The sequence below is a fragment of the Peromyscus californicus genome, unplaced genomic scaffold (assembly GCF_007827085.1).
Source record: "Peromyscus californicus insignis strain IS unplaced genomic scaffold, ASM782708v3 Scaffold_11__1_contigs__length_118956290, whole genome shotgun sequence".
Taxonomy (NCBI): Eukaryota; Metazoa; Chordata; class Mammalia; order Rodentia; family Cricetidae; genus Peromyscus; species Peromyscus californicus.
The window spans coordinates 76,689,877-76,716,855 of NW_026294402.1; the positions used below are offsets into that span (position 1 = coordinate 76,689,877).

Below are 26,979 nucleotides of genomic sequence, written 5' to 3' on the forward strand. Positions count from 1 at the left end.
TTTTTCCCAAAAGTTGTTTTGTATTTTCGTGTTCCAAATGCCAGAAGTAATTAGTTTTCCTTCTCAAACTGTGGTTTCCTGAAATACTTAGTAGTATAAATCTGATCTACAAACCAAATATAGACATAGCTACTTGGCAGATTCTTAGAAGTAGCTATTGCTACACTGTTAAGAGCATTGATAATACTAGCCCCTGAAGGTTCTTTTCCAGGATTGTTCCACTTTTGAGATTGAAGCATAATGCAGATGTTAATTTCATGCTCAGAAACCACACAGTTAAGTTGAAAGACACAAAGCAAAACAACAACAACCAAAAACAAACAAACAAACAAAAAAAACCCTCCAAATTCTAAAATCTCATAGGGGCTGGGTATGGCTCAGTGGTTAAGCTCACTTACTGCTCTCCCAGAGGGCCTTGGTTTGGTTCCTAGCACCCACATGACAGCCAACAACCATCAGTAATTCCAGCTACAGGGAATATAATGCTTTCTTCTGATCTCTGTTGGTATACTAAACATGTATAGTACACAGATGTACAGGTACACAAAGCATACACATAACGTAATTTAAAATTAATCCTACAATATATTTCAAGAAGTTTGTGCGTTTGTGTTGGGTTGTATTCTAGCTATCTTGCAGCATGAGCCACAGGTTGCATGTGAGTATGTTGGCATCGCTGTCCATCGTTAACTGGTAATATGCACAATGCTGAATCTAAGAAATCTTGCTGTTAAAATACATCACGAAAAGGGCTATAGAGAAGACTCAGCAGTTAGAAGTGCATACTGCCTTTGCAGAGAATCAGAGTTCAGTTCCCTCCAACCATGGACCCACATAAAGCAGCTCACAACTCCTTATAGCTCTGGTTTCATTAAGTGTGGCCTTCCCTTCTAGCCTCTGCAGGCAATGCACTCACATGCAAACACACACACACACACACACACACACACACACACACACACACACACACACACACAAGCACACACGCCATTTTAAAAACAAAAGTAAAACCTTCCAAGAAAATATAGATTACAGAAGTCTGGAAATACTACAACAGAATGGTCGTCCTCTTAGCTGACATAGAAATGCAGCTTCTGACTAGCCAATGCAAGGCTTACACATTTTTGGGGGATGTACTTTAATAGATCCCAGGTCCCTGAGGTTCTGTAATAATCTATAGATTCTTCTCTGATGTAGATGTTCTATTCAGTAGATAAGGTATGTCCAATAGTTAAAGAGTTTACTTTGCATGATGTTAATCAGTTTAATATCTAAACTAGCACTTTGGGACCAGAAGGTGGGTCAGTGGTGAAGGAAAGAACTCTTTCTGTTCCAGAGGACTGGGATTGAATGCCCAGAGCCCATGTCAGATGGCTCACAACTTCAGGAGCTCCAGCTCCAGGGGACCTGATACTGTCTTCTGGCCTCTGCAGCACCTATACAAATGTTGTATTCATTCACATGTATGCGTACACATAAATGAATTTAATAAAAAATATTTTAAATGTTTGTAAACTATCGGTCTGACTTCAGTAGTTTTAATTTAAATCCAGTACTCAGTTCTCAAATTGTCTTTACTCTGGTTAATTAGATAAACATAACATTTATGTCTTCTAAATTTGTATGCTTTTCCTATCAGGATGAAAGTGGATTGAATTGTGATAGCTTTTGTAAGCACCTTGTCTCCCATAAGTAGTAGGACTAGCTTAGTCATCCTGGCACATATACCACATTCTTTCAGTATTTACCATAAATCAACTTTGAATCATATGACTATTTAATTTTTGCTATTAATCTTTAATATTTTTCCTATTCTTTAGAAACATGGGGTTTTCCTGAGTAGCCTCCTTCCTTATAGAAAATGTTAATGTAAATAATTATTTCACATTGGTTTGTGCAATTAATTGTGGCAGAAACTTTTACACTAAAATATGAAATTGACTTTTTGCAAAGCAAAATAACATATTGTAGTGCATGTATTTTTCTATATTTTTATATTTGTATACGAGTACCTTTGGAAATAATTGGTATGACACAGTTGATTAGGGAACATTTACCTTCACTTTATTGCTCATGTTTTAGTATCTTTGAGAAACAGTGTCAGTTCTACTTCATAGATTCAGGCTACTTGTTCTTTGAAAGCACCGGAGGTTGCGAGGCGTCTTATTCATTCTGGTTTACTACAGGTGGGAGATAGTCTCAGCCATTCATTCTCTGGACTTTTTTTTCCCTCTCTATTGTCAGTTCTGGCATGACAAATCAGAGTTTCATTTAAAAGTAGGGTTGGAGCTGGTTGTAATTGGCTCATGCTTTTAATGTTAACACTCCAGAAGCTGAAGCAAGAGGCTCTCCATGAGTTCCAGACCAATATGGGCTACACAGTAAGTTCTAGAGTTTCCAGTTTTGTGTATAGTTAGTCTACTTGATGGTTATTTAATGATGGGATACTTGATTTTAGTTAATACTCAGGTTCATACTGAGCAGAATGTAATCAGGTAATGTCCTAGGATCAAGTAGGGCCAGATAGCATGAGCCAAGAATTTTGTTTTACTTGCTATAGAGTCATAATTACTTGTCACAAAGAGTATAATGTAGTCCTAGATGCCAGGCCCCCTATTTTTAGGATGTGATATTTTTAGGATGGACTACAGGGTCCACGTAATACAAACACATTGAATCTTACAGATAGCTCACAGATCCAAGTATCAGACCTACTTGTTTTCTCATTTTTTTTTTTTACTTGTTTCTCAAAATTTAAAGCCTTGGAATTTACTCAATATATGTGTCTAGGTTATAAACCAAATTGGTATATTTTGCCTTAGTTACTCAAAAAGGCCTTTCAAACATTTCATCTTTAATCATAAGAAATGCATACTGAAGCAACATGTTTTATTCTAAAACAAGCATGTGTTCTTCTCATGTACTCAAATTCTGAGACTTATTTCCTACTTTCTGGAATATTCATGTTTTTCTAGGGCCTTGAGAATACCTGCTTTTTACCATCCGAATACCATCAGTATAATACATACATCACTATGGTGTCCTGTGGAATTATTTGAAGATTGCAATTCTTGTGAACTAGTAACAAACAAACAACAGATGGACAGAGATTTAAACAGTAGAGAAATAAAGTATGCTCTTGTTAACTAAGTGAATGCAAACTGCTTCACTTTCCCTGTGTATTAGAATCACCATGTGCCTACAAAGTGTAAGTTAGTGTTGCTCCTTCCAGGAAAGCTACCTCTGCACAATAACACTATGTAACCCAATACACCTAGATTAAGTTAAGCATCCACTGCTGCTCTAAGAACCTTCTATCTTCTGTGTAGCTCACGTGGACAAGTAATTTGGCATGTGGTAGGAGTTTCTACTCTCCATATTCCAAGCCTTTACTGTGGCAATGTGCCCCATGAATCCCCCAGATGAACATGCATCATGAAGCACTTTGTGAAGAGTGAGTTTTAAGGAAGAACTCTCTAACTCATAGTGTTGTGGGATATTTAACTATGTAAAGATGTGTTACATTTGTTTAATTATGAAAACGTGTTGCATTTGTTTCACCTTGCCTGCCTACGGCACCTGATTGGTCTAATAAAAAACTGAATGGCCAATAGCTAGGCAGGCAAAAGATAGGCAGGGCTGGCAGACAGAGAGAATAAATAGGAGGAGAAATCTAGGAAAGGGAAAGAGGAATGAGAGAAAAAGGAAGGAGGAGAGAAGAAGGGAGATAGAGAGGGACACACCAGCGGCAGGAAGCCAGCAGCCTCCAGGCAGCCAGACATAAGAAGCAGTGAAAGTATGATATACAGAAGGAAAGAAAAGTAAAAATCCCTGAAGCAATAGCTAGGTAAAGAGAAGCAGGTGAATTTAAGTTAAAAGAACTAGTCAGAAATGAGCCCAAGCTAGGCTGAGCATTCATAACTAATAAGAAATCTTCATGTCGTAATTTGGGAGCTGTTTGGTGGCCCAAAATAAAAAGCCTGGTATGCCCATAGGATCACAAAGGAAGCTGCTGCTTCTGCGTTGATTAAGAACCTGCATAATTAGCTAGATTCTGAATGACTGCTGAGACAGATCATTGTCCACAAAATGCACACTCAGCACCCACTTCTGGCCTGTTCTTCTGTAATATACTTTTAATTCAGGGGCTCAGTGATCTCATCTCATCAGCAGAGCTCAGCTCATCCTCACTTCATAGGCATTTGGGAAAAGATTGTTTCTAGCTCTTTAGGTTCCTGAAATAAAGGAAATTTCAGTAGGAAAAGAAAGGTTGATTTGAGTGTTGAGCTAGGGTTCTCATAGTTTCATAGTTAGCTAAAATATATTGTTGATAATTCTGACCTCTATATCAGTCTTTCTAAGAGGTTCCATTATGTATCAAAGAAAGAGAAGCTTTGAGTATCACTTTGGATACATAGAGGTCATTTAAAAATAACATTTACAGAATTGTAAACTGAACTAAGAGTTATATAACCTTTTTTACCTTGTGAAATTTAGTCAGAATAGTAGTTCTTTTCTATGCTATCGATGAGGTCTTTATTTTGAAATTCTCAGCATCATTCTCTAGCAGGATTACAATTCATTCCATAATAAAGTTTATTTGTAGCATTCTTTTCAGTGGCTAGTAAATTAAATTTATAGCATATACCCATAAATGCTTTTATATTATCATTATGAATTATAGCATTGTGTTGCTTATTGGGTACGTTATTAGGTATCTGACACTAAGCTCAGCATTTTTACTGTCTTAACTTAATGTGCTTAACACTTCTAGTATGTAGTTACCTTCACAGTTGGTTTGCATGTGGGGAAGCTGTGACCCAAAGGCTATAGTGAGTGCTAGTTTAAGCTCTGAAACAGCCAAGCTAAGATTTGATTCAGGTGGTAGACTCTCTAATGTAGCCTCATTACTGGTATCACCATTTTACTACTACTCCAAAGTCCCCTTTATTTTGTGTCAGTTTTTTTCTCCATTTGAACTTACTGACTAAAGAATCAAAATGTAGAGAAAGGTCCACAAACAATTGAAGCACCAGTTAGAATTAAATAACCATCTGAAATCTCATAGCGTTCAGATAAGGTCATGTTTTTCTTTAACTACAAAAATAAAAATTCTGTAAACATTTTAAGCTTACCAGTAGTACTACATTTTAATGAGCAATCTGAATCTAAACCAATTATATTGTTAATAAACAATGATAAGGAAATATCTAAGTGTCCCTAGGATAGTGTAGTTCCATAATTACGTTGGCTGAGGCTACTGTGAAATATAATTATATATTCTAGAGTTATAGTAAATATTTTCATTAGCTCTGTAATCTTTACAGAGCTCATTATTATTGCCATTGTGAATGTCCTAAAAGAATATTTACTATTAAAGTATCAATCAGAAATGTATCTGTAGATAAATGTTCATCCAAAAAGATACAGTGTAACATTTCACCATTTTACCTTGCGTACATAGCACTGAAATTGATGTCTCTTTGGTGTAATTGAAGCTTATGGAGAACAGTGAATGTACATGACGATTTCTATCTTAAGTCTCTTTTGTCTTGGCTACTTTAAAGGTCATATACATGAAACCCTTCTCATGAGTTTTACATATCATGGTGTGATTTTTAATCACATGACTTTATTCTTAATAATAGAGATGTGATGTGTTGTATCCTGTTGGCATTTAAACTTTCCTTAATGGTGATGGTTTGGTGGGATAGTTGAGTGGATAAAAGCTTGCCAGTGAGCCAAATGACCTAAGTTTAATCCTTGGGATGCACACGTGCAAAGAGGGAACCAACTCTCACAAATTGTCCATTGACCAATACTTGTACATTTTGATACTCTTACACACACATACACATAGACATGCAAGCATGTACATGTGCAATAAATGAATGAATGAATAAATAAATAAAATTGAAATAAATAATTAAAAGACCTAACAAAGAGGAACTCAGACTGTCAATGTGCTTTTTCCTCCCAACCTATAAAGCCTGACTCCTTGAAGACAGAGAAATGCTCTACCCTGGCCTCTTCCACTGTGGAAGTGGGGCACACAGAAGACCCTTAAGTTCTCATCTACTTCAAAGTTCGCTCATCACCTTTTAAATCTACTTGTTTATATGTCTGTCTACCTGTCTTCTATCATGTCAGGACTTAAAAATCCATTTTATTACTTTCCTTATTCCCCTATTGTACATTCATACTTTTTGGCAGTTCAACGTCTTCCATTTTAGCACCCTGTCATACATTTAAAACTTTTGACTGCTACATAAAGTCACAGTACCTATTTTATAAAAATTATTTTCACAGTTTTTCTCAGGACTAACCTGGAAGTATGCTAACATCTTGTACTCTGTAGAGCATCTACCTTAGAAATAAAAAGCCTTAGAAGCTGTGCATTAAATATGCCAATGTGATGGAAATAGAATCTCACTCATTTTCATTTGTAGTTCCAGGTGCAGCATTATGTCTCTCAGAGTCTCGTGACCCTAGGAAGTTGCAGCTTGTTGAGGAAGTCTATTATATTGCTACTACTATCCGAAGTGAACAGCTTTGTGGACAACCTGGGAGCCATCAATCAGGTACGTGTAACTTGAAGCTGTAACTCATTAACTTGGGTTTAACACAGCTATCAGCTTTTGGCTTTGTTCTCTCTCTCTTCTTCTTCTCCCCATATTGATTTACTGATTTTGTACTATTTCACTTGCTACATTATCTCTAATATATGTGAATATTCCCACCTACTGAAATTACACAAGGGTACTTCAGCTGGTAGAGGTTTCATTGTTGTTGTTGTTTAATAAATCCATTTTGTCCTTCTTACTGACACACATGTACCAAAGTTCTATTGTTCTTAGCAAAGGAATGTTTAGATGAACAGACTTAAATATTCCCAATGGTAGTATAAAGTGAAATAGGGGAAAATAAGGTGGACCTGAGGATACTAAATAGAGAATGGTTCTTCTACCCTATTGCCTGAGAGAATTTTCCAGCTGAATTTTAAATATCCTGTTGTCAAGCCACACACAGTCCAATTAAGCAGAGGTCTCTGAAGTAGGATAGTTGGCATCAGTATTGCAAAAGCATGCCTGGCATTTCCACAGTGCTGCCTAGACTTAACACCAGTGCCCCCAGCCCTTTCATTTGTACACAGTGTTACATGTTACCTCTGTCAAATATGTGGGAGGAATAGAAGTCATTCCCAGATTCTGATGTTGATCATTGATATTGCATATGTTTACTCTATGTTACTTACCATCTCTGTTGTAGAATTCAGGAACACAATTAAAAAGAAACCAGAAGGAAGTTGGCAAGTTTATGTAAAAGTAAAGTCAATTTAATAATTCAAATATACCTTAGAGTTTTAAAGTGCTTTTGGGTTAACTATGTTCTTCTGACTTCTCTATGTTTAATGGAATGGTCTTAAAACTATTCTTCTAGTCTTGTTCAGTGGATGACACAGCATATCATCTAGTCAGCATTGTTTAGGTGCTTCTGAGAGATAAATTTATAAAGTCGCTGTCACAAATCTAAAGGAGAAATGAATAAGTCAAGCTGATTACTGTAAAAAGAACAAAATGTTGAAATAAATGCATGGTGCTGTTTGTAGAATTTCCAAGGTCAAAGAACTGGTCACAGTAGTTTACAAGCTCCCAAAGCACTTCTTGTCAAAGGAACAACTTTAAAAAAAAACAGATTTGAGTGGAATCAGCAGAGAGTAGCAGAATGCAAAGGAACTGGACTGTTGCTTGTAAGAAGAGGTTTCCCAGGGTTTCTGAGGAAACAAGATGGGTTTGGCACTTAACAGGGAACACTGTGGGAAATAAGTTTAATTGAATTGAATTATTTATCTGGAGCATAATAACAAGATGAGAAGTCAAAATTTCATCTTTGTAGTTTAGTTTAATTTTGAAGTAGCATCATAGATATGGAACCAAACCTTAAGGTACCCAGCCTTAAGTCAATAAGACACTTGACCATGGTTTCAGAAAGACAATTGCAAAAGCCATAATTTATACTTGAGTGTTCTGTTATGCTACTTTAAGAGAACAAAAAGGGGGTTGGAGAGATGGGTTAATCGTTAAGACCACGTACTGTTCTTGTAGAGGACCCATGTTCAAGTTCAAGCATCCATATCTGGCATCTCATAGCTGCCAGTTCCAGCAATTTCAGTGGCCTCTTCTGGCCTCCAGGGGTATTGGATTGTACTTGGTACACATAAACGCATGCAGTTTAAAACACATATGAAGGATGGAGGGAAAGAAAGCTGAAGGGAAGACAGTGAATTTAAATAATAGAAGAAAAAAAACCAAAATAAGACCGCAAACAATAGTGAATTGTTTGCAGGCATTTGTGGTAAATGCTTCACTTGTGCTCTCCTAATCAATCCTTTTGACAACCTTTTCAAATATTAGTATTGATCAAAGACAAAGAAACTATAAGTCAGCATTTCTAATGGCAAATAGCTGAATGCAGTGCAGCCAATTTGAACAAATGAATTAATGAGCAGCTATAGATATTTGGAAGCGGGCTGAAGTATGAGACTCTGGGCTGTACTTTCATTAATTAAACCTTTACCATACTGCAGAATTAGACTATCAAGGGCATGGGTGACTACTTTTGCTGTCATGGCCAGGAAACTGTGTACTGAATCCATCAGTGCTGGATCTTCTTTGGGGTTCAGAATGTTAAGTGTCAGCATAGTATACAGAAGCAGCCCATGTGAGCCTTATGTAAGATCTAGCTCACTGTATAACTTACTTTCAATTGAACTGTTTCTTTTAATACAACTAATAACATAAACAAGGAAAGATAAAATATATCGTTATGTGCATACTCCACTTATTTTAAACTGTGAAAAGGAGATAAAGCAATGAATGATAACTTTAGATTATGGGGTCCATCACATCTAGGGCTCAGAGTGTCATTGCCATACTCTTAGAGAATGAGCAGTAATAATGCACAGTTGACGAGCTTACATATGGGAAGCCAGATTGAATGCAAAGGGACATTGAAGATCTCAGATACAGGAAGTCACTTATTCCCAGCCCTCAATTCATTGTATATACCAACCGATTCTAAAGGAAAGTTAATGTGGAGAGATTAAAACTAACAACAAAAACAAAAACAAAAAATGCCCAATTAAGAGATGTAGAAATGTCACTGAAATAGGCTACTGTGGAAAAATGCTTGTGTGTGGACAGAGAGATTGAGTTTGGATGTGCTGAACTTGAGGAAGCGTTGAAATAGCATAAATGTAGGCTGATGGAAATATGAGACAATCTTTCCAAAGGTCTTAACTGATTCTCAGTTGGATACCTGTCTGCTAGACAACACTGGAAAAATAAAGTTAGTAACATTTATTTATGTCTTCTCTCTAGACATGTATTTAAAAAAAAAAAACAAAAAAAACCAAGGATATATAACCTTTGACCTTTAGGAAAAAATGAGTTAGAAGAAATAAAACCCAAAATGGGGCTGGAAAGATGGCTCAGTGGCTAAAAGCACCATGTGCTCTTCTAGGGGACTCTGGTTCAGTTCCTAGTACCTATAAGGCAGCTCACAGCAGGCAGAAAATCTGAAGTGATGCAACATCCTCTTCTGCTGTCTTAGGGCACTGTACACACATGATGCAAAAGCATATATGCTAAATGTCCATACACATAAAATAAAATGAAAAACAATGATGGAAGATAATGCCATTGGTAGTTATTATAAATGTGTTATGGTAGTTTAAAGACTTCTATTTCAAATCTATTAAATATCTTAAAGAATATGAGAATAGTAATAAGATGGGAGGTTTCGAAAATAATATTGATAGCAGTATATCTATGAACAAAGTAATCAAAACCTAAGTAAATATAAAAATGAAAGGAATCCTTACCAGTAAGCTCCATAAGTTATATTAAGTACATATTCCTTAGTTGCTAATTTCCTAAATGAACTGAAGAAGAAGTAGAAGGTAAAGTTAACTTCTGTTAACTAGAGAAGTTACATTTACAATTATAATCAATTTCCCAAGTAAAAGTTCAGGATCAAATGATACTATCCTTACACAAACTCTAGAACATTGTTACTCAACCTGTGGGTCATGACCCCATTAGGATTGCATATCAGATATTCTGCATATTAGATATTTACATTACTGTTTATAACTATAAACATTATGATTTTGAAGTAGCAATGAAATAGTTTTGTAATTGGGGGTCACCACAACATAAGGAACTGTATTAAAGAGTCACAGCACGAGGAAGGTTGAGAATCACTGCTCTAGAGGATAAGAAACTTTTCTGAACCCAGTTTAGAAGCTCACTGTTATCTATCAAAACTAGAAAAAGACACTAACAACAAATACCAAAGCCTTATGTTGATACCTTCCATGAACATAGAATGAGAGGCTACACTAAATATTAGGAAATGGAATTGTAGCTTGAGTTTTCCTGCCTGGCCCACAGTCAGGACAAATCTCTCTCACCTGCCAGTCCCACAGCCACTCAGACCCGACCAAGTAAACACAGAGACTTGTATTGCTTACAAACTGTATGGCCGTGGCAGGCTTCTTGCTAACTGTTCTTACAGCTTTAATTAATCCATTTCCATTAATCTATACCTTGCCACATGGCTCATGGCTTACCGGCATCTTCACATGCTGTTTCTCATCATGGCGGCTGGCAGTGTCTCTCTGACTCAGCCTTCCACTTCCCACCTTTATTCTCCTCCTTGTCCCGCCTATACTTCCTGCCTAGCCAATGGCCAATCAGTGTTTTATTTATTGACTAATTAGCAACACATTTGCCATACAGAACATCCCACAGCATGGAATCAAGCAATGTATGACAATAATAATACCAAGTAACCAAGCAGAATCTACCCCAGGAATAAAACAATATAATCACCATATTTTAAAAAGTGATAACAAATTCTATTTCTGAGTATGTGGAAAAGACAATTGGCAAAATTTATCCTTCATGCATGATTAAAAAATTGTATTAAAGTTGAAGAAAATTGTCTATATATGTTAAGATTTGTCTGTGAAAAAATTGCAGTTACCATACCCCATGGTGAAAAGTGAATGATTATTTGATTATTTTCCCAGGCTGGAAACATGGAACATTTTTTTTTTTTTTTAGTTTTTGTGAGATTAATATAATTACGACATTTTTTCTTTTCATATCCTCCCTCCAAACCCTCTCATATACCCCTGTTCTCCTTCGTATTAATGGCCTCTTTTTTCACTAATTCTTATTGCATGCATATACATATATATGTATACATGTATACATATGTATATATTGTAAACATAACCTGTTTTTTCAGTATACTGCTTCTATGGTTATAGTTAGCCCTGAAAATATAGAATTTTTTTTTGTATCATTTCCATTTAGCAAGTTGAGCTGTTGTACTTTTGGAATAATATGGCTACGATATCATTTATAGTTAACATGGCCATGAAGATAAAAAATCCAAAATCGTTTTCTGTGGCTAACAGTCTGTTAATAATTCCTCATACATGCAGCCAATTGATTTTATACTTTGAGACAATTTCATTGGGAAAGATTGGGACAATGCTCAGTATGATAATGAGGAAAATATTTGAATAGACCCTTTATAAAAGTTGCTATATTAGTGATCAGAAAGAACATGAATAATTGAACAGGAAGATACACTGGATAGAATTTTTAAATCTAAAAAGACTAGCAATACTATATATTGAAATGTGGGTATCAACCTGAATTTATAAATTGTTATTGGGAATGTAACAAAGGCACATAGTTTCTCAGAAAGTTAAACATTCTCTTAAACCACCATTTGGCCTCACAATTCAATAATTATGTTTACATTTAAAAATCTTATACATGAATGTTAATTGTATCTTTGTAATAGTTTGGATGATAAACGTCCCCCATAGGCTCCAGTATGAATGAACAATTTTAGTCACCAATTGGTGGTGCTGTGTGGGTAGGTTTGGGTAGTGTGCCCTTGCTGGAGGAAGTATGTCACCTGGGACAGTCTTGGAGAGTTTAAAGCCTCACACCTCTAGTTTGATCTTCTTTGTGCTTACATTTGAAGATGTGAGCTCTCAGCTACATCATGATCTTGCCTGCTTGTTGCCATGCCTCTTTACAATGATTGGCCCTATCCCTTTGCTCATAGATTATGAAAGAATTATATTGAGTGAAAAGGGAGGAGGAAGTATCCAAGGAAGAAAAATACTTACATGTGTCAGCTGCAATATTATAGATACAAAACCATTGTACATGTCTTATACTCTTCCAATGTACACATGATTAAAAACTGTCTTTAAAATTTTGTAGAATATGAATACACGAGAAATATTGCTGTTTAAATTTGCATGTTTTATGAGTGAACACCCATGACTTTGCCTTATAAATATTTTATACTGAAGAGAAAAATTCTCCTTGCATATCAGAAGTATATTGATTGAAGATGAAAATCCAAATTTAATTGCATTTTTCCAGAAATGTTTTTCTCCTTAGATGCAGTTCACACTGCCTTCTACTCAGCATGTTTTTGGGAACAGTAGCCAAACTATTAAACTGAAAAGTACATTTGGAACATTGATAAGGATGGATGAGATCTGAATTCTGAATAGCATATTCATATTCATATTAAATAGTTCAGAGACCTAGTGCTTACAAAGTACATAAAATTCCTACATGATGACAAATTTAAAATTCAGAATAAAAACATAGTAGGAAACAATCTCAGAAGCTATGTTGTTTATTCCTTTTAGATATCTGTTTTCTTGTTAATTTAAATAAAGACTAAGCAACTCATTAATAAAAGTAGTCATGTAGTATTCTGAATATGGCATGTTCATATATACATATTTATACCAAATATAAAACTAACTAATTTTCTACATCAGGGTAAACTATATCAACAAAATAAATATTTTTAATATGAGACACTGAGAAAGAATAATCATAGCTATAAATCTGAGCAAGGAACATCTGGCCTATTTCATATAAGAGAGAAACTGTACTCTTCCAAAATTGTCAATCTTTTAGTGATAGTGCAGATGAAAGAGGTTCGGTTTAGTCAGCCATCAGTCAGTCTGTCATGGAGAGCAGAATTTCTGTCAATGTGCTCACGTAGACAAAAGAAGGATTAGAGGGACTGGGCATGAGCTTTTCTGTTTTCATGTTGTTTTATTTAAAAGGACCTATGAGAAATTCCTGATAACAAGTCCTGATTTATCACACATGTGCATTTCTCCCTTTCCTGTATTCCTTGTGTATGGGTAGACCAAGGTTCAAGATTTCTCAAAATTCAGAATTAACATAAAAACCTCTCCATTTCCTGAAAGACTTTTTTAAAACTCTTTTTCATTGACAAAAATGTTCATCTGTCAGTTCAATGATCAAAGGAGTTGAAAGTTCTCTGGATTGTTCATCACTAACCGACTAGATTTTACTTTATTTTTGCATTTTTTTTTCAGAATTTTATATGTGAGTACTGTATTTGCATCATTTTCATGCCACTACATCCTATTCCAACTCCTCCATATCCCACTGCTGTGTCTCTAATTCATGACCACCTCTACATTTTAAATTATTAGTATTATTATCATCATTATTATTATTTGCATGAGTGTGTGAGAGTGTGTGTGTGTGTGTGTGTGTGTGTGTATGAAGCAGCAATGGATTTCTGGATTTCTCTGATGATAACCAGCTACTACAGGATGAAGCTTTTTCAACCTGCGGGGTTTTGAAGGAAGAGCTAAGGAAGTCCTTGGTATCTGATAAATATGGTAGGATAGGTTATGGTTTGCTTCTTAAGTGTCTCTCAAAAGCCTGACCATCTCTCAAAAAACTGACAGTTTGCTCCTAATTGTGATGCTATTGAAACAATGAGCCTTGAGGGGCAGTTGACTAGTTAGGGCTCTGTTCTGATAAATACGTTAACTATTTGTGCATTTATAGTTTTGTGCTGGTAGTTTTTTATCATCTCAACACAAGCTAGAGACCCCAGGAAAGAGGGAGTTTCAATTGGACAAGTCTGTAGGGCATTTTCTGATTGATGTGGGAGGGCCCAAGCCACTATGAACCATGCATGTGTGGCTGAGTAAGCCACAGAGAAGCCCAGCAGGAGCCCTCCTCTATGGTTCCTGAATGAGTTCTGGCCTCCTAGTTTCTTTCTGGAGTGCTTTCCCTAATTCCCTTCCATGATGGTCTGAGATCAGGGTGTGCAAGTCAAATAAGCCCTCTCCTCCCCAAGCTGGTTTGGTCATAATTTGTCACAGCAACCGAAAGCACGCACAGACAAGTTCAATGGGCATGGGACAGGCACCATGTTAGAGAAGTCGGCTTTCATTTTGCTGCTCCAGACCATGAGATGAGCAAGTTCACTCTACCAAGTAGTTCCTTCCATAACTTTCTTCCTTGCCCCAGGAGCCTCACTGACCGTGGGCAGAAATCTCAGAAATCATGTGGTAAAATAAATCTGTCTCCTTACCATTGATTTCTCAGGTATTTCCCCACAGTATTAGAAATCTAATAGAATAAACTGTTTTTCTAATGTTCTATAAAATCTAGAATACAATAATATTTGGTCTATGGAGATAATGTAAATGTCAACTAAAATGTGTTCAGGATACCTGGGGGCTATGGTTGTAAGGTGCCTAATTGCAAAAGACACATTAACTTTAACACTGATACAACCACTATAGAAATAAGTATGGAGGTTACTCAGAAAACTAAAAGCAGAACTTCTGTAAGACTCAGACATACTTCTCCTGGCTACTGATTTTGTGAGCACACACTGACATCCTTGGGCTGTGACCTGGCCAACTGCCTCCAAGAAGGGTTGCTTTATTCCTAACTCCTAGCACATGATTATATTTACCAAGAAGACATATTCTTAAAAGTGAAAGCACATGGCAAACTAATGATGAAGCAAAACACATAAAACAAAAAAAAATGGTAAAAGTACAGTAGAATTGGATATGTCTCTAGGTGTTCTTGAGTATTTTGGTATTCATTTCTTAGTTATTGATAATGCGCTAGATGGAAAATCAATAAATACTATGGAGGAGCTTAACGAAGCTATTACCCAGCTTGACCTTAGTGTTATTTCTGGAGTAGTTCATCACTCAGCAGTAGAGTTAATAGTTGTTTCCAAGAGTGAAAAACAGGTACTGAGGTAAATTTTGTTCTGGACCACAAACAGACATTAACAAGATATAAAGAGTTGAAATTATGTATTTGATTATTTTCTAATCACTACAGGATTTAACAAGTAATTAGTTACAAAAGGGTGTATAGACACTCACCCGTAACTCTTTGGAAATTTAAAACATACACACACACACACACACACACACACACACACACACGAGAGACAGAGAGAGAGAGAGAGAGAGAGAGAGAGAGAGAGAGAGAGAGAGAGAATTTACAAACCACGTAGGGCAAATTTAAAGTTTTATTGGTGGTCAGAAAAAAAAATGAGCTAAATTACAAAGCACCCAGAATTATCGAGGTTCACATAAAGCATATGGGAGATTAGAGCATAGGGGCTTCTGATAATGCTGAAGAGAGCCTATTCATAATGTGGGAAATGAGCAAAGCAAGAGAGCAGTTAAGTTCAAATATACAAAAGGAATGAACTACTAAATATCACTGATATTAAAACGAGTGAAAAATACCAGCAGTGCACACCTTTAATCCCAGTACTTGGAAGACAGAGGCTGGTGAGTTTGAGGCCAGCCTGTTCTATAGAGCTAGTTTCACGACAGCCAGGTCTACACAGAGAAACACTGTTTCAAAAAAAATTTTTTTAAAAAAAGAGTGAATACAGTAGAAAGTAGTAACCAAAAGCTGCTTGCTGGGGGAAAGATAAATTAAAAGTTACCAGTGTCAATTTTGAATGCCATTCAATGAACTATGTGGAATAATTCTTACATACAGTCTACTAAATATTTTGCAGGAAGAAACAGATAGCTCGATAGTTTACCACATCCACTAATCAAATTGAATTTCAAAATCTTCTAATAACAGCAACAGCAAATGCGAGGATTCAGAAAGCATTCTGCTAACCATTTAAAGAAGCTTTACCTCATTTACAGTGCCTTCCTAGAAGCAGAGAGATGTTTAGACACTAATTTTAAGAGCTGGTGGTATCATGATACTGTAGAGGACAGAAATCTAGTGGTTGGACTGAACGGTATTCTCCAGACTGCTGTTGCTGAGCCCCCAGGAAACCCATGGAAAGGTTCAGTTCAGGAAAACAGCTCATGACATACACTAGAACCCAGCAAATCTGACTTGTGCAGTAGCTCTCTGATAAGTAAGTATAGGCAATGAGATACCCATGGATTTAAAACAAACTTTCAAAGCGATGGCTTATCCAGCGTTAAGTATAGGTTCTCTGAAAACTCTGCATTCGTGACCATTTAGTTTGGAAAATGCCTCCCGGGTTATGGTGGGCAGATGCCAATAACTGCTGCTTCTTAGAAGGGCACATTAATCTGTTTATATTTGTCTTTCTCTTGTTAGTCAATTGATGATAATCCTTTAGAGTTCATGATCACAACGAATGTGCTAAAATTTGTACTTGTAATTCATAAATACTTTATGCCCAAAGCAAGACAGTCTGTGTCTACATTGAAGGCTCACACATTAAAATATTTGTCAAAGCCTTGGAAAAGCAGCAGGAGCTTTCCAGAGAAATGACTGAGACCTTTGTGGTCATTTTCAAATGGCCTTGATGTTTTCACAATTTCCGGATATCAGTAAAGAAGTTTGTGTTGCAAATCGAAATCTTATGTTAAAGGATGATGAGATTACAAGCAAGAAACAAATAAATGTATAGAACTTAGTAAATTGTAAAGGATTTAGTTCACATTCTAAACCATGTGATGAATTTATCAAAGTATCATTTCTTAAAATTTCTGTATGTGACTAAATATCATAAGTTTTGTGACATCTTGAGAAAAATATAAAGCAAAGATTGTATTGGTGATATTGTAAAATGGAAAAGGTATTCAATATCTTTAACAGTCCTCCCTCACTTCTCAGAAAAAGCGTGAGGTAGAGATGGTACTAGGAAGTGTGACTAATGATACTCAAGGAGTAAAACAATCTGTTTAAACTTTAATTTATATATGAACTACATTTCCAAGCTTTAAGGACAAGTTAGTGATTTTGCTAAATTACCAGAAATGTATTTTTTCCCAACCAAGAGAAGCCAAATGAAACCATGCAAGAAGTCAGTCACTTGCTCTTTGAGTCTTGAGTTTTCTTTGTGTATTAATAATTCTGTCTGATGGCTTAGCTTGTGTAGACACCTCAACACACAAAAAACTTCCTCTTGCAGTAAACAGTCTGCCTTGTGTCGAGAGGTGAAGATGGCTGTGAGGAGACAGTCAAGAACGAGAGAGATGGTCCTCTTCTGGAATGCTGTCTCACACAGCATTTGCTGTCTCACACATTGTCATTTGGTCTTTCTTACTATTGTGGGCCCTCCAAGGTGACCTTGTTTTCCAGGTGGTTCTTTTTTCAAAACAATGTTAGGACTGTGTCTTCATGAGTTTGTAAAGAAAAAGTAGGTGCCTAATACTTCCGGTATTCTATTTGGGAGGTTAATTTGTTCACTCAGTTTTTCATATTGCTAGGGATCTGTTCTGCGTCTGTTATATGCTCAGTCATTTGGTGTATCTCAGAAGTGTGCTGGTATGCAGAATGCAGTGTGCAGTGGTCAGCAGCTCTCACTCCTTTTCCTGGATTGTAAGGCTTCCCCCATTATATACTCAGTTTATACATAGGCACAGTTTACTCCCTGATATCTCCATCTGTTCTTACACTGCTATGACACCAATTTAGTGGTATTACCTCCATTTTATGTTAATGCCTAAATCTTATGTGTAGGTGGACTTTTCATTCTTGCCCGCCAGTTTTCAAATAACCAACACGGAGACTCAATATTAATTATAAATGCTCAACTGATAGCTCAGGCTGGTTACTAGCTAACTCTTACATTTTAAATTAACCCATATTTCTTATCTATCCTCTGCCATGTGGCGGTACCTTCTTTCAGCATGACATGTTTATCTCCTGTTTCCTCCCGTGCCTCCCTCATGACTCCTCAGACTTTGTCCTTCATCTCACCATTCTCTTCTTGGCACTCCTCCTAACCTTATTCTGTCTGGCTATTGACCAGTCAACTTCACAATCACAGCGACATATATTCACACAGTATAAAGGAATATTCCACGCTTGTATCTGCATTCTAGTGGAAAACCTCCTTGATTTTATAGTAAATGACCTTGAGATTAATATTTTAAAGTCCGGGGGTAGAAATGTATACTATTTTTTGTATTTACAGTTAATATTTTTATTGTGCTTCTAAGCAACTTCCTTTAAAAATTAGAAATGAAATCAATTATATGCATTTATAAGATTCTTAGTTCAATTCCAAAATAAAAATTACAAATGAAATATATATTCTTAGTTCTTAAGAACTGCAGATTACTTTGCAAGATGGCCCAGAGAGGAACATGTCATCAGGCTTGATGAACTGAGTTCATGTCCCAGGCCCCATATGGTAGAAAGAGAGAACCAACCTTTACAAGTTGTCCTCTGACTTCTGTCTGCACAAGTATCATGGTATACTGTGTCCCTCGATTCCTACAATATAAATAAAAATAAAGATAAGCAGATTACTTTGTTAGTTATTAAGAATTATTTTCAAATCATTGCTAGTAACTTTTTAAAATTATTGAGACTGTATAGCAATAATAAGCAAACTACTGTATGTGGGTCTGACCATCTGTTTATTTTTAAAAAATGAAAAAGCTATTTCAATTATAAAATAAATAAAAATATACTTTGATATGTAAAAAGAATAAGACACTTTTAATTAAAATAGAATTACATAATTTTCCCCCTTTCCTTTTCTCCCTTCAGCTCTTTTCAAGTACATTTTTCCAACTCCTTCCATGCCCCCAACTCCAACATCTTCCACCTGCCCCCCACTACCTAACTGATATATATGTATGGTGTGTGGATATACAAATATAAATACATCCTGCTGGGTCTGACTTTGTTGTGTTTGTGTGTTTGTATATGGTTTTAGAGATTACCATTTTGTATTGAGAATTTTTTTGACTCTAATTCTTAATTCAGCATTCTTAACTTACTTTTACATTGGAGAGTATAATTCCTAAAACTCTATCTTTTGAATTGAAAAGCCTTTATGGCTTATGGTTACCATTATTTATATTTGTCCTAGTTTCTCACAACTTTATTTGTCCTTTCTCAAGTTATCTCTTTATTACTTACTCAATTTCTTTAACACTTGTTCTTAGCATTTTCTCCTGATGGTGTACATTTCAATTTTCATCTTGGAATTTTGTATATTACTTCCTCATTTCACTACATTCTAATTTTCTTTAATTATGCATATGCTTTTTGCAAGTCAATGTCTGCTTGGTTTTTTTACATTTTAATCACTTTTTCTGATGGGTCCATGTTCTTTTATGTCACTGATCATGTGGGTTGGATTCTCTTCTCTGTTGATCTCCATGGCTTAGCTTTAATAAGTCATTTCCACTCTTGTATTTCTGCCTAATACTTAAGTTACTCTTCCTTTCCTTAGCCACTTGGTGTTTCTCAAAGAGCCAGTTCTTATTCATTTATTTACTTAAGTTCAAGTCACTTTCTTTTTTTCTGTTCAATTATACTCTTAAGGGGGCATCACTGTTGGAGCTAATTATGGTTTTCCCAGTGGATGGTCATGTGAGTTGTTCCTGTCCCTAATGATTGTGCACTCAGGTATTAGTTAAAAGGCCTTTTCTATTCCCATGTTCAGTCCTTTTTGACTTACACCCATGTGGAATCCTGTCCCATAGACTATAATGTTTCAATGGATGCCTGAGACACTCAGACTAATAGGATGAGCTTGGCAGTTTCCAGAGTTTTGCTACATGTTGCAGTATATACAGCATCCATGCACCTAGGACCCCACCCTCACTATCTGTGGAATCCAGGAAAGTTTTTAAGGTGTGGATGGTGTTTCTCTACCAAGCTTCATCAGCCACTGATGCAGAGCTTGCTTTTCCTTTTTGCTTCTTTAGTAAGAAATTGGAGGACTGAGTTTTGCAGAAATCATTTTCAAGAAGACTCCTTATCATCCATAAGGGTGTGTTAACTTTATTAAGAATTGAAAAGAGTAAGGGAACATAAGTTTATTATTTATTTTGGTGAGTTGATGAAAAATGGAAAATGCACTTAAAGAAAATAATGAGGAAAGCTTGCTGTTAGCTTTCTGAAGTGGAGCATGAATCATTATGCACAGAACACTTGGTTGGGGGAAAGCAGGTGCACAGTCACTGTCTGAATAATTCTATGCTTTGGAAGATAATTAATTCAAGAGATGCTTTGAGTAACTACGAAAAATAATGCTAATTATTCCCTCTGTATTTGGCTACCTTAGCAATAAAATGCAAATTAAATATGATTAATTCTTTCCTTTTCCATATATGGGAATATATTGCCACAGTTTTAAAGGTTGTTGTGTTGAGCTTTATCAGTAATTAAAAAGGAATCACCAGGGTCAGGGTAATGAAAGAAATTCTAATGTATCTCAGCCTACCTTTTTCTGTCTTTGTGTCTTGTTATTGGTAGCGAATAATAATGTTTGTTCTGAATAATTTTCTGATGAAATTAAAACCAAATTAATGCTCTCTATGACGTTTTCTCTAACAACTATAACCAAGAACAATTGTCTCCTTTTAGTCCCACTTTGTAGCACACATATTAACACATTTTATTGAATACAAATATAGTTATAATCCAATATTGTTTACATTTGCTTCTTTGAATGTACTGAGATTAGCAAAAATTTTGTTCATTGTTTCATATCTCACTTATCAAAAATAGTGAGATTACTAATAAGGGTGTTTCACCTTAAATAAAAAGTATAAATTTATATGATCAATATTCACTTAAAACTTCCCACCACTTGTTTTCTAAGCTGTGATTCAAAATTAAAAAAGAAACAAGAAAGGAACAGTGGAATCAGTGTCTCCCCTTCTTCACTTTATGCAGAGAACCTTTGATCCCTGAAAAGATGGATTTCAGGTAAAAGATGAATTTGAGGGTCTTTCCTTTTTGTAGACTATAGGATATATCCAGGCCACATATTTGATGCTTTTAAATGTATTTATTGAAGGAGTCAAAAGCAACTAAATGTTTTGCTGTTAGAGAGGGCGTCTGAGTGGTCCTGGGATGTGGCATGCAAGTCCAATGAATGAAAGAAACAGGAAAAGGAAAGCTGCATTCTGAGGGTGCAGTTTACATCTGCAGTTTAAGAGTTTTGAGCCGTAACACTTCCAGTTGTCAGTGCACAGTAGATGAAAAGTTCATCGGCATGCACTACCAGACCTACCCAATGAATCTTTTCTCTGGTCCCAGTCAGCTGCAATTCACATGACACCTACTAACAGCACCCAGAATGTAGATGTAGATGGATCACAAGTTCAAGGCCAGCCTGGGCTACAGAGTCACACATTTGAGATCAATTGTGGGGAGAAAAGAGAAGAACAGAGGACTCATTTGTTAGTGGGGGTTGGAGATTAGACAGTTCATCTACAGGGCATAGGAATTCTTGAAGATGATAGCAGCATGTGAAGCAGAAGGAGAGGGGAACCTGAGAGAAAGGTGCCTGGTACTTCAGTGCTTACAAGTAAAGGCTGCCTTGGATCTCATGAGTGGGTGAAAAAGCAGAAAGAACAGTATAGGAAGCATGATTAAGCCTTCTATGGGCCATGGACTTAATTCTCCTGAGACCTCTGAAAGGCTGGCTTGGTGGCTGTGACGTGGCACGTCCAGATCTGCTGTACATCCTCGTAACCAGGTCTTCATGCAAGCTCTTCTCTCAAGGAAACTAGAGTTGCTGGAGGAATTGAAGAGGTTAGTTTCATGAGGCCAGGAAGGCAAGAGGTTATCTCTCTACTTGTGACTCGTAGTTTATTAGAATGTGAGTTCCCTCTTTTTAAATCCTGATACTCTGAATCTGAACTGCAACTTCTTTTAAAACTGTACTGTTGTACCTTATTAATTTAATGATAGTGTTTGAGCTACTGTGACCTGAATATGTTTTGGGGTTCTCTGAGATATAGTACATGAGAGACTTAGCAATCTATAAAGAGAAATACCTGAGCATCTAGTCCAAAATACAACATCAATTATTTTAATACAGAAAATAATCGAGTTACTCTTCAAGGAGTGGTAACGTTGGTCCCAGAATCCACAAGTTATCAAACAAAAAGCCCAGTGCTAAGTATGGGATACATCCCTTCGATTGTTGCTTAGAGGGTTCCGAGAGAACTCCAAAACAATACAGGTTATGGCCATTGATCTTAGTTACTCACTTGGTGGTAAGAACCTGTTCCTGACACTCTGTTCTTCGAAGGCCGCTTGTATGGCACCGTTGGATAATATGAAGGCTTTCAAGGGAGGACATTTAGTCATCAGTACTAACCTGATTGCTCCATGCCTTGTCTGGCTCTTAAAACCTTTTTATCTCCTCTTCTGTGATGTCCACTGAGCTTGAGGGGAAGAGCTGTGACATAGATGTCCTATTTATGGCTGTTTTGCTCATGCTTCTTTTGTTTGCTATTCCCTTTATTGTATGTGCTACCTGATAACGATGATCACTTGTATAGTTTGGTGCCATTGCTTTGACTTGGTGCTTAGGCACCACAACTTTACTATTCCTTAATGCATAGTCATTATGATTATGTATAATGACTGCAAAAAAGACAATTTATAAATTACATTCTTCTCTTTGACAGTTATTGGACCAATAAAACTTTAAAAACTGTATTTTGAGAATTTGTATATTTCTTACTCTACTTAAGCTACAAAATCCCACAGAATAGATTTTAAAATAAAATATATATCAAAATTTTAGAAGCTGGGAATTCCCAACTCTGAGACATTAGTATATGTTTCCTGGTTCTTAGAGCTATCTTCATGCAGTATCCTCACAAAAATGAAGGGGTAGCTGAGTTCCTTGGGCATATTTTATATACCAACCCTATTTTCCATGGCTCCACTCTCAAGCCCTAATCCTCCAAAAGGCCCCAGCTTCTAATACCATTCCATTGTTTCAATGTGTGAATTTTAAGAAGACACAAATTCTCAGAAATAGCAACTTATAAATAATCAGTAAGACCAATGAGACAGGTTAATGTTAGCAAAAAGTCAATTTCAGGAACTAGATAATTTTTCTGTATATTATAGTATCAGAGAGCCTCGATGAAAAATAAAGATAATGTATATGATCATTTCATTTACCAATGAAAGATGAATTACATAGATTCATGAATTGTCCATGGTAATGCATTTAACAATGCAAAATGAAGACTGCTGTTGTGTCTTGGCAATTTAATCAAGGCTCCATAGTTTTAGGGAAATAGAAGAACATTTAATATTTCTAATTCTTAGTTCCTCTGTTATAAGTCAAAGATAACAAATATGTAGTTTATATAACCTGAAGGGCTGTGGAAAAGCCTATGAGAAAATAAGTAACCAGGTGCTTTGAAACTGTGATAGATCAAGTTCTGGAGAAATCTTATTCTCTGTGAAAAAATGTGTTTCTCAGAGGAGTTAAAGCATGGTCTGAAGTTTTGCATGTATGTTTTAGAGTTCTGTATTGAGTCATAAATTAGGTTCTGCTAGAATAGAAAGTAAGATACTTTAGAGGCATAGAAAGTACAAACTAAAAGATAACTTCAGAGATTCTCTTGAGAAAGCTGAGTCCTGGTTTGTACCTCTGTTGCTGTCATAAAACATTGACCAAAATCAACTTGGGGAGAGGAGTTGATTTGGCACACAGGTTAGAATCCAAGGATAACAAAGACAGGTACTCAAGGTAACCTGGAAGTAGGTACTGAAGCAGAAGCCATGGGTAGTAATTATACTCTGAAGAAAATGCAGGTGTGTTAGTTTACCCCCCTCAATAGGTTAAAATGATCTATTAGTTGCTTGCCTTTTTTCTGTGAACAAATTCCTAACAAGAAGCAACTTTTGTCTGTTTTGGCTCATGGTTGAGGATGTAATTCATCATGGTTGGGTTGGAAAGGTGTGGTCGTCGGACCCTGAGGCAGCTGGTCACATTGCACCCACAGTCAGGAAGCACAGGAAAATGAATATGGTGACTACATTGCTTTCTCCTTTTTATTTAGGCCAGGGTCTTCATTCCTCAATTAAAACCCAATTAAATTCCTACACTAACATGCCCAGAGGTTTTCTTGTAAGTAATTCGAAATTCTGTCAAGTTGACAATCTAGATTAACCATCACAGGTGGTAATTTAGATAGCTTAATTAGAACTTCAATCAAGGTAATAATAGTGAGTTTCTACTCAAAATATGCAGAGTGCTTTTATAGAACATGTCACTATTTTCTTTTATCCTAATGTGGTTTTCTTCTAATAATTTGTCCAAAAAATGAAACTGTGGAGTGTTCAGCCACATATAGGACATAATCATGCCCCTCTCCTCAAGATTCAGGAATATTCCAAGGTGGGGAGTGGATTTTAGGAGCTAGAAATGGTAGATAACATAAAGGAAGCAATGGTTTCTGGACACATGGGCAGTTGCACATATGAACTAACAGTAATTGTGATAGCATGCACAAGACCCAAGGCACACACGATCCTAATAGAGTGGGGAGAAAGTGAGCACAAAAATCACACCACTAGCTGAGCAGCTATTGGCATTTGATAGCTGCTAGGATAAGGATCAGTTGTTTGGTTTTGGTTTTGGTTTTGGTTTTGGTTGTTTTAACAATGTGACTCCTGGTAGTTAACCATATGCCAAGTTGAATAGGAAAGAAAAGTGACATCACACACCAAAGTTAAGCAGACTCAAAGTGTATACATTTCAGTGACCTTCTAAACAGTTAGAATAGCCATTTAAAATGGAGCTGTGGAGCTTCACATTGGATTTTATACTTTTAGTATTGGATATGACTTTATGCATTTATCCACCACCAAAACAGTCAAGGGCCATGAGAGTATACAGCAGGTGATAACTGATATTCATACGTCAACCCACAAAATGAATGACTCTTTGATGGGAAGCCCCACCTGGCAAGGCCATGAGGTTACTAACTATGAATGACCCGTTGATTCTTGTCTGTATTTCTCTCATGTGCCACTTCGTTTCTTCCCTAAGAACTGCATTCCTTCCTGAAGAACAGCTCTGATATCTCCCCATTTACTGTGCATTTCCATGTAATGTGTACATAGTTGTGGATAGTCAAGAAGATGTTATCTTATTTAACTGTACAATTTTGATGAAGAGAAACATACTAAAATATGCTTCATAATTAGGTCTATTGTTCCATGTGGACTGCAGACACTTAGAGATCTTGTTCTCTATCCTTAGCCACTAACAATGCAAAATTGACAAAGTATCCTTGTGGAACTTTCAGAGAGCAGAATTTCAGGTACCTGGCCGTGTTGGATCAAAACCCTTTAGAATTACAGTGAACTAGAAGTGATAGTGCAGGTGTCTGGCCTTGGTACATCCTAGTCCTTCAAGAGATCAATAGCACCGATGTTACCCTAAGCTTCTTCTACTGGCACCTTCTCACTCTGATTCAAAAAATTAACATTTTGTATTTGTTTCTACGTGAGTTTTTAATGCAAGATTTTAGGCTCAGTAGACTAACTATGTATAGGTCTTGAGATTCAGATGATTAACAGAAGAAGGCTATTAACTGATTAACCATGGCTGGATATTATTAATCACAAAAAATAGTAAACATATTTTTTGCCTTTTCCTTAAATCTCTCATTGTACACTTGTAGCTATCCTGTTAAGAGATGAGCCAGAACTTTTTAAAATCTACAGCTGTTGTCAATCACGAATTAAGCTGACCAAGTCTTTGCCAAACATAACTCTTATCAGAATACTTGTCCCTAAGAGTTTACTATGTAGTTTTTCTAACAAGTTGCTAATGAATGGATATATATATATATATATATATATATATATATATATATACACACATATATATATATAATTTGCAATGAGTGGTAGAATAGAGCTGTAGTAGAATAAAGACATAGAAGAATAAAATTGTAGAGAAGAATAAAGATGGAAGAGACAAAGAACACAACAATAAAGAGCACATAGAATGAAGAACATTGGCTCATGTGTGTGAAGTTATAGAAATCCATCACTTTTCCCTCACTCCTGGAAAGCATTTCTCGGAGGACCCTGGGTAGGGGCCGAGGGCAGGTATGTCAATCCCTACACAAAACCAAAAATTTCACAGCAGAGTTAGAACTAGGAAAACATTTAATTTTTTTTATTTGCAAGTTTTTTTGTTAATAAAGTTTACTTTTTAAAACAGTAAATTCCAAGAGTAGGAAAGTAAATAGATTTCTCTCGTACTTGGATCCCTTCCTGCACCTCATTAGTTATAGTATAAAATCTAAGTTTCCCAGCATAGTGCATCAGCTCTGTGATCATGCTCCTGTCTGCAGTCTCATTTCCCACAGTGTACCCTTACATATAGCATTCTCATCTTTATATTCTCTCTGCTTGACACTGATTGTCTTAGTGTTTTTATTGCTGTGAAGAGACACCATGACCGCTGCAACTCCTATAAGGCAAATTATTTAAATGGAGTGCCTCGCTTACAGTTTCAGAGGTCCAGTCCATTATCATCATAACAGGGAGCATGGTGGCATACAGGCAGATGTGGTGCTGGAAAAATAGCTGAGACTTCTACATCTTGCAGGCAACAGGAAGTCAACTGACTGTCACACTGAGGGAAGCTTGAGCAAAAGAGACCAAAAAGCCTGCCCCCACAGTGACATACTTCCTCCAAAAAGACCACACCTCCTAATAGTGCCACTCCCTTTGGGGCCTATTTTCTTTCAAACTGCCACATTGATCTTCTGCCCAAAGTGCTGAACCCTCACCCAGCAAACCTTCTCCC

The 26,979-nt window shown here is 36.4% G+C and overlaps 1 protein-coding gene across 6 annotated transcripts in view; it reads left to right on the forward strand.

Annotated features, from left to right (window-relative positions):
- The window catches only part of Mei4 (meiotic double-stranded break formation protein 4), a 607,360-nt gene that overhangs the window by 306,345 nt on the left and 274,036 nt on the right, over positions 1 to 26,979 (forward strand). For all 6 annotated transcript variants that reach the window (XM_052715252.1, XM_052715216.1, XM_052715224.1 and 3 more), the window contains one exon: positions 6,450 to 6,581. In XM_052715252.1, coding sequence (XP_052571212.1) covers positions 6,450 to 6,581 — 132 coding nt within the window. The remainder of the gene's footprint in view (positions 1 to 6,449; positions 6,582 to 26,979) is intronic.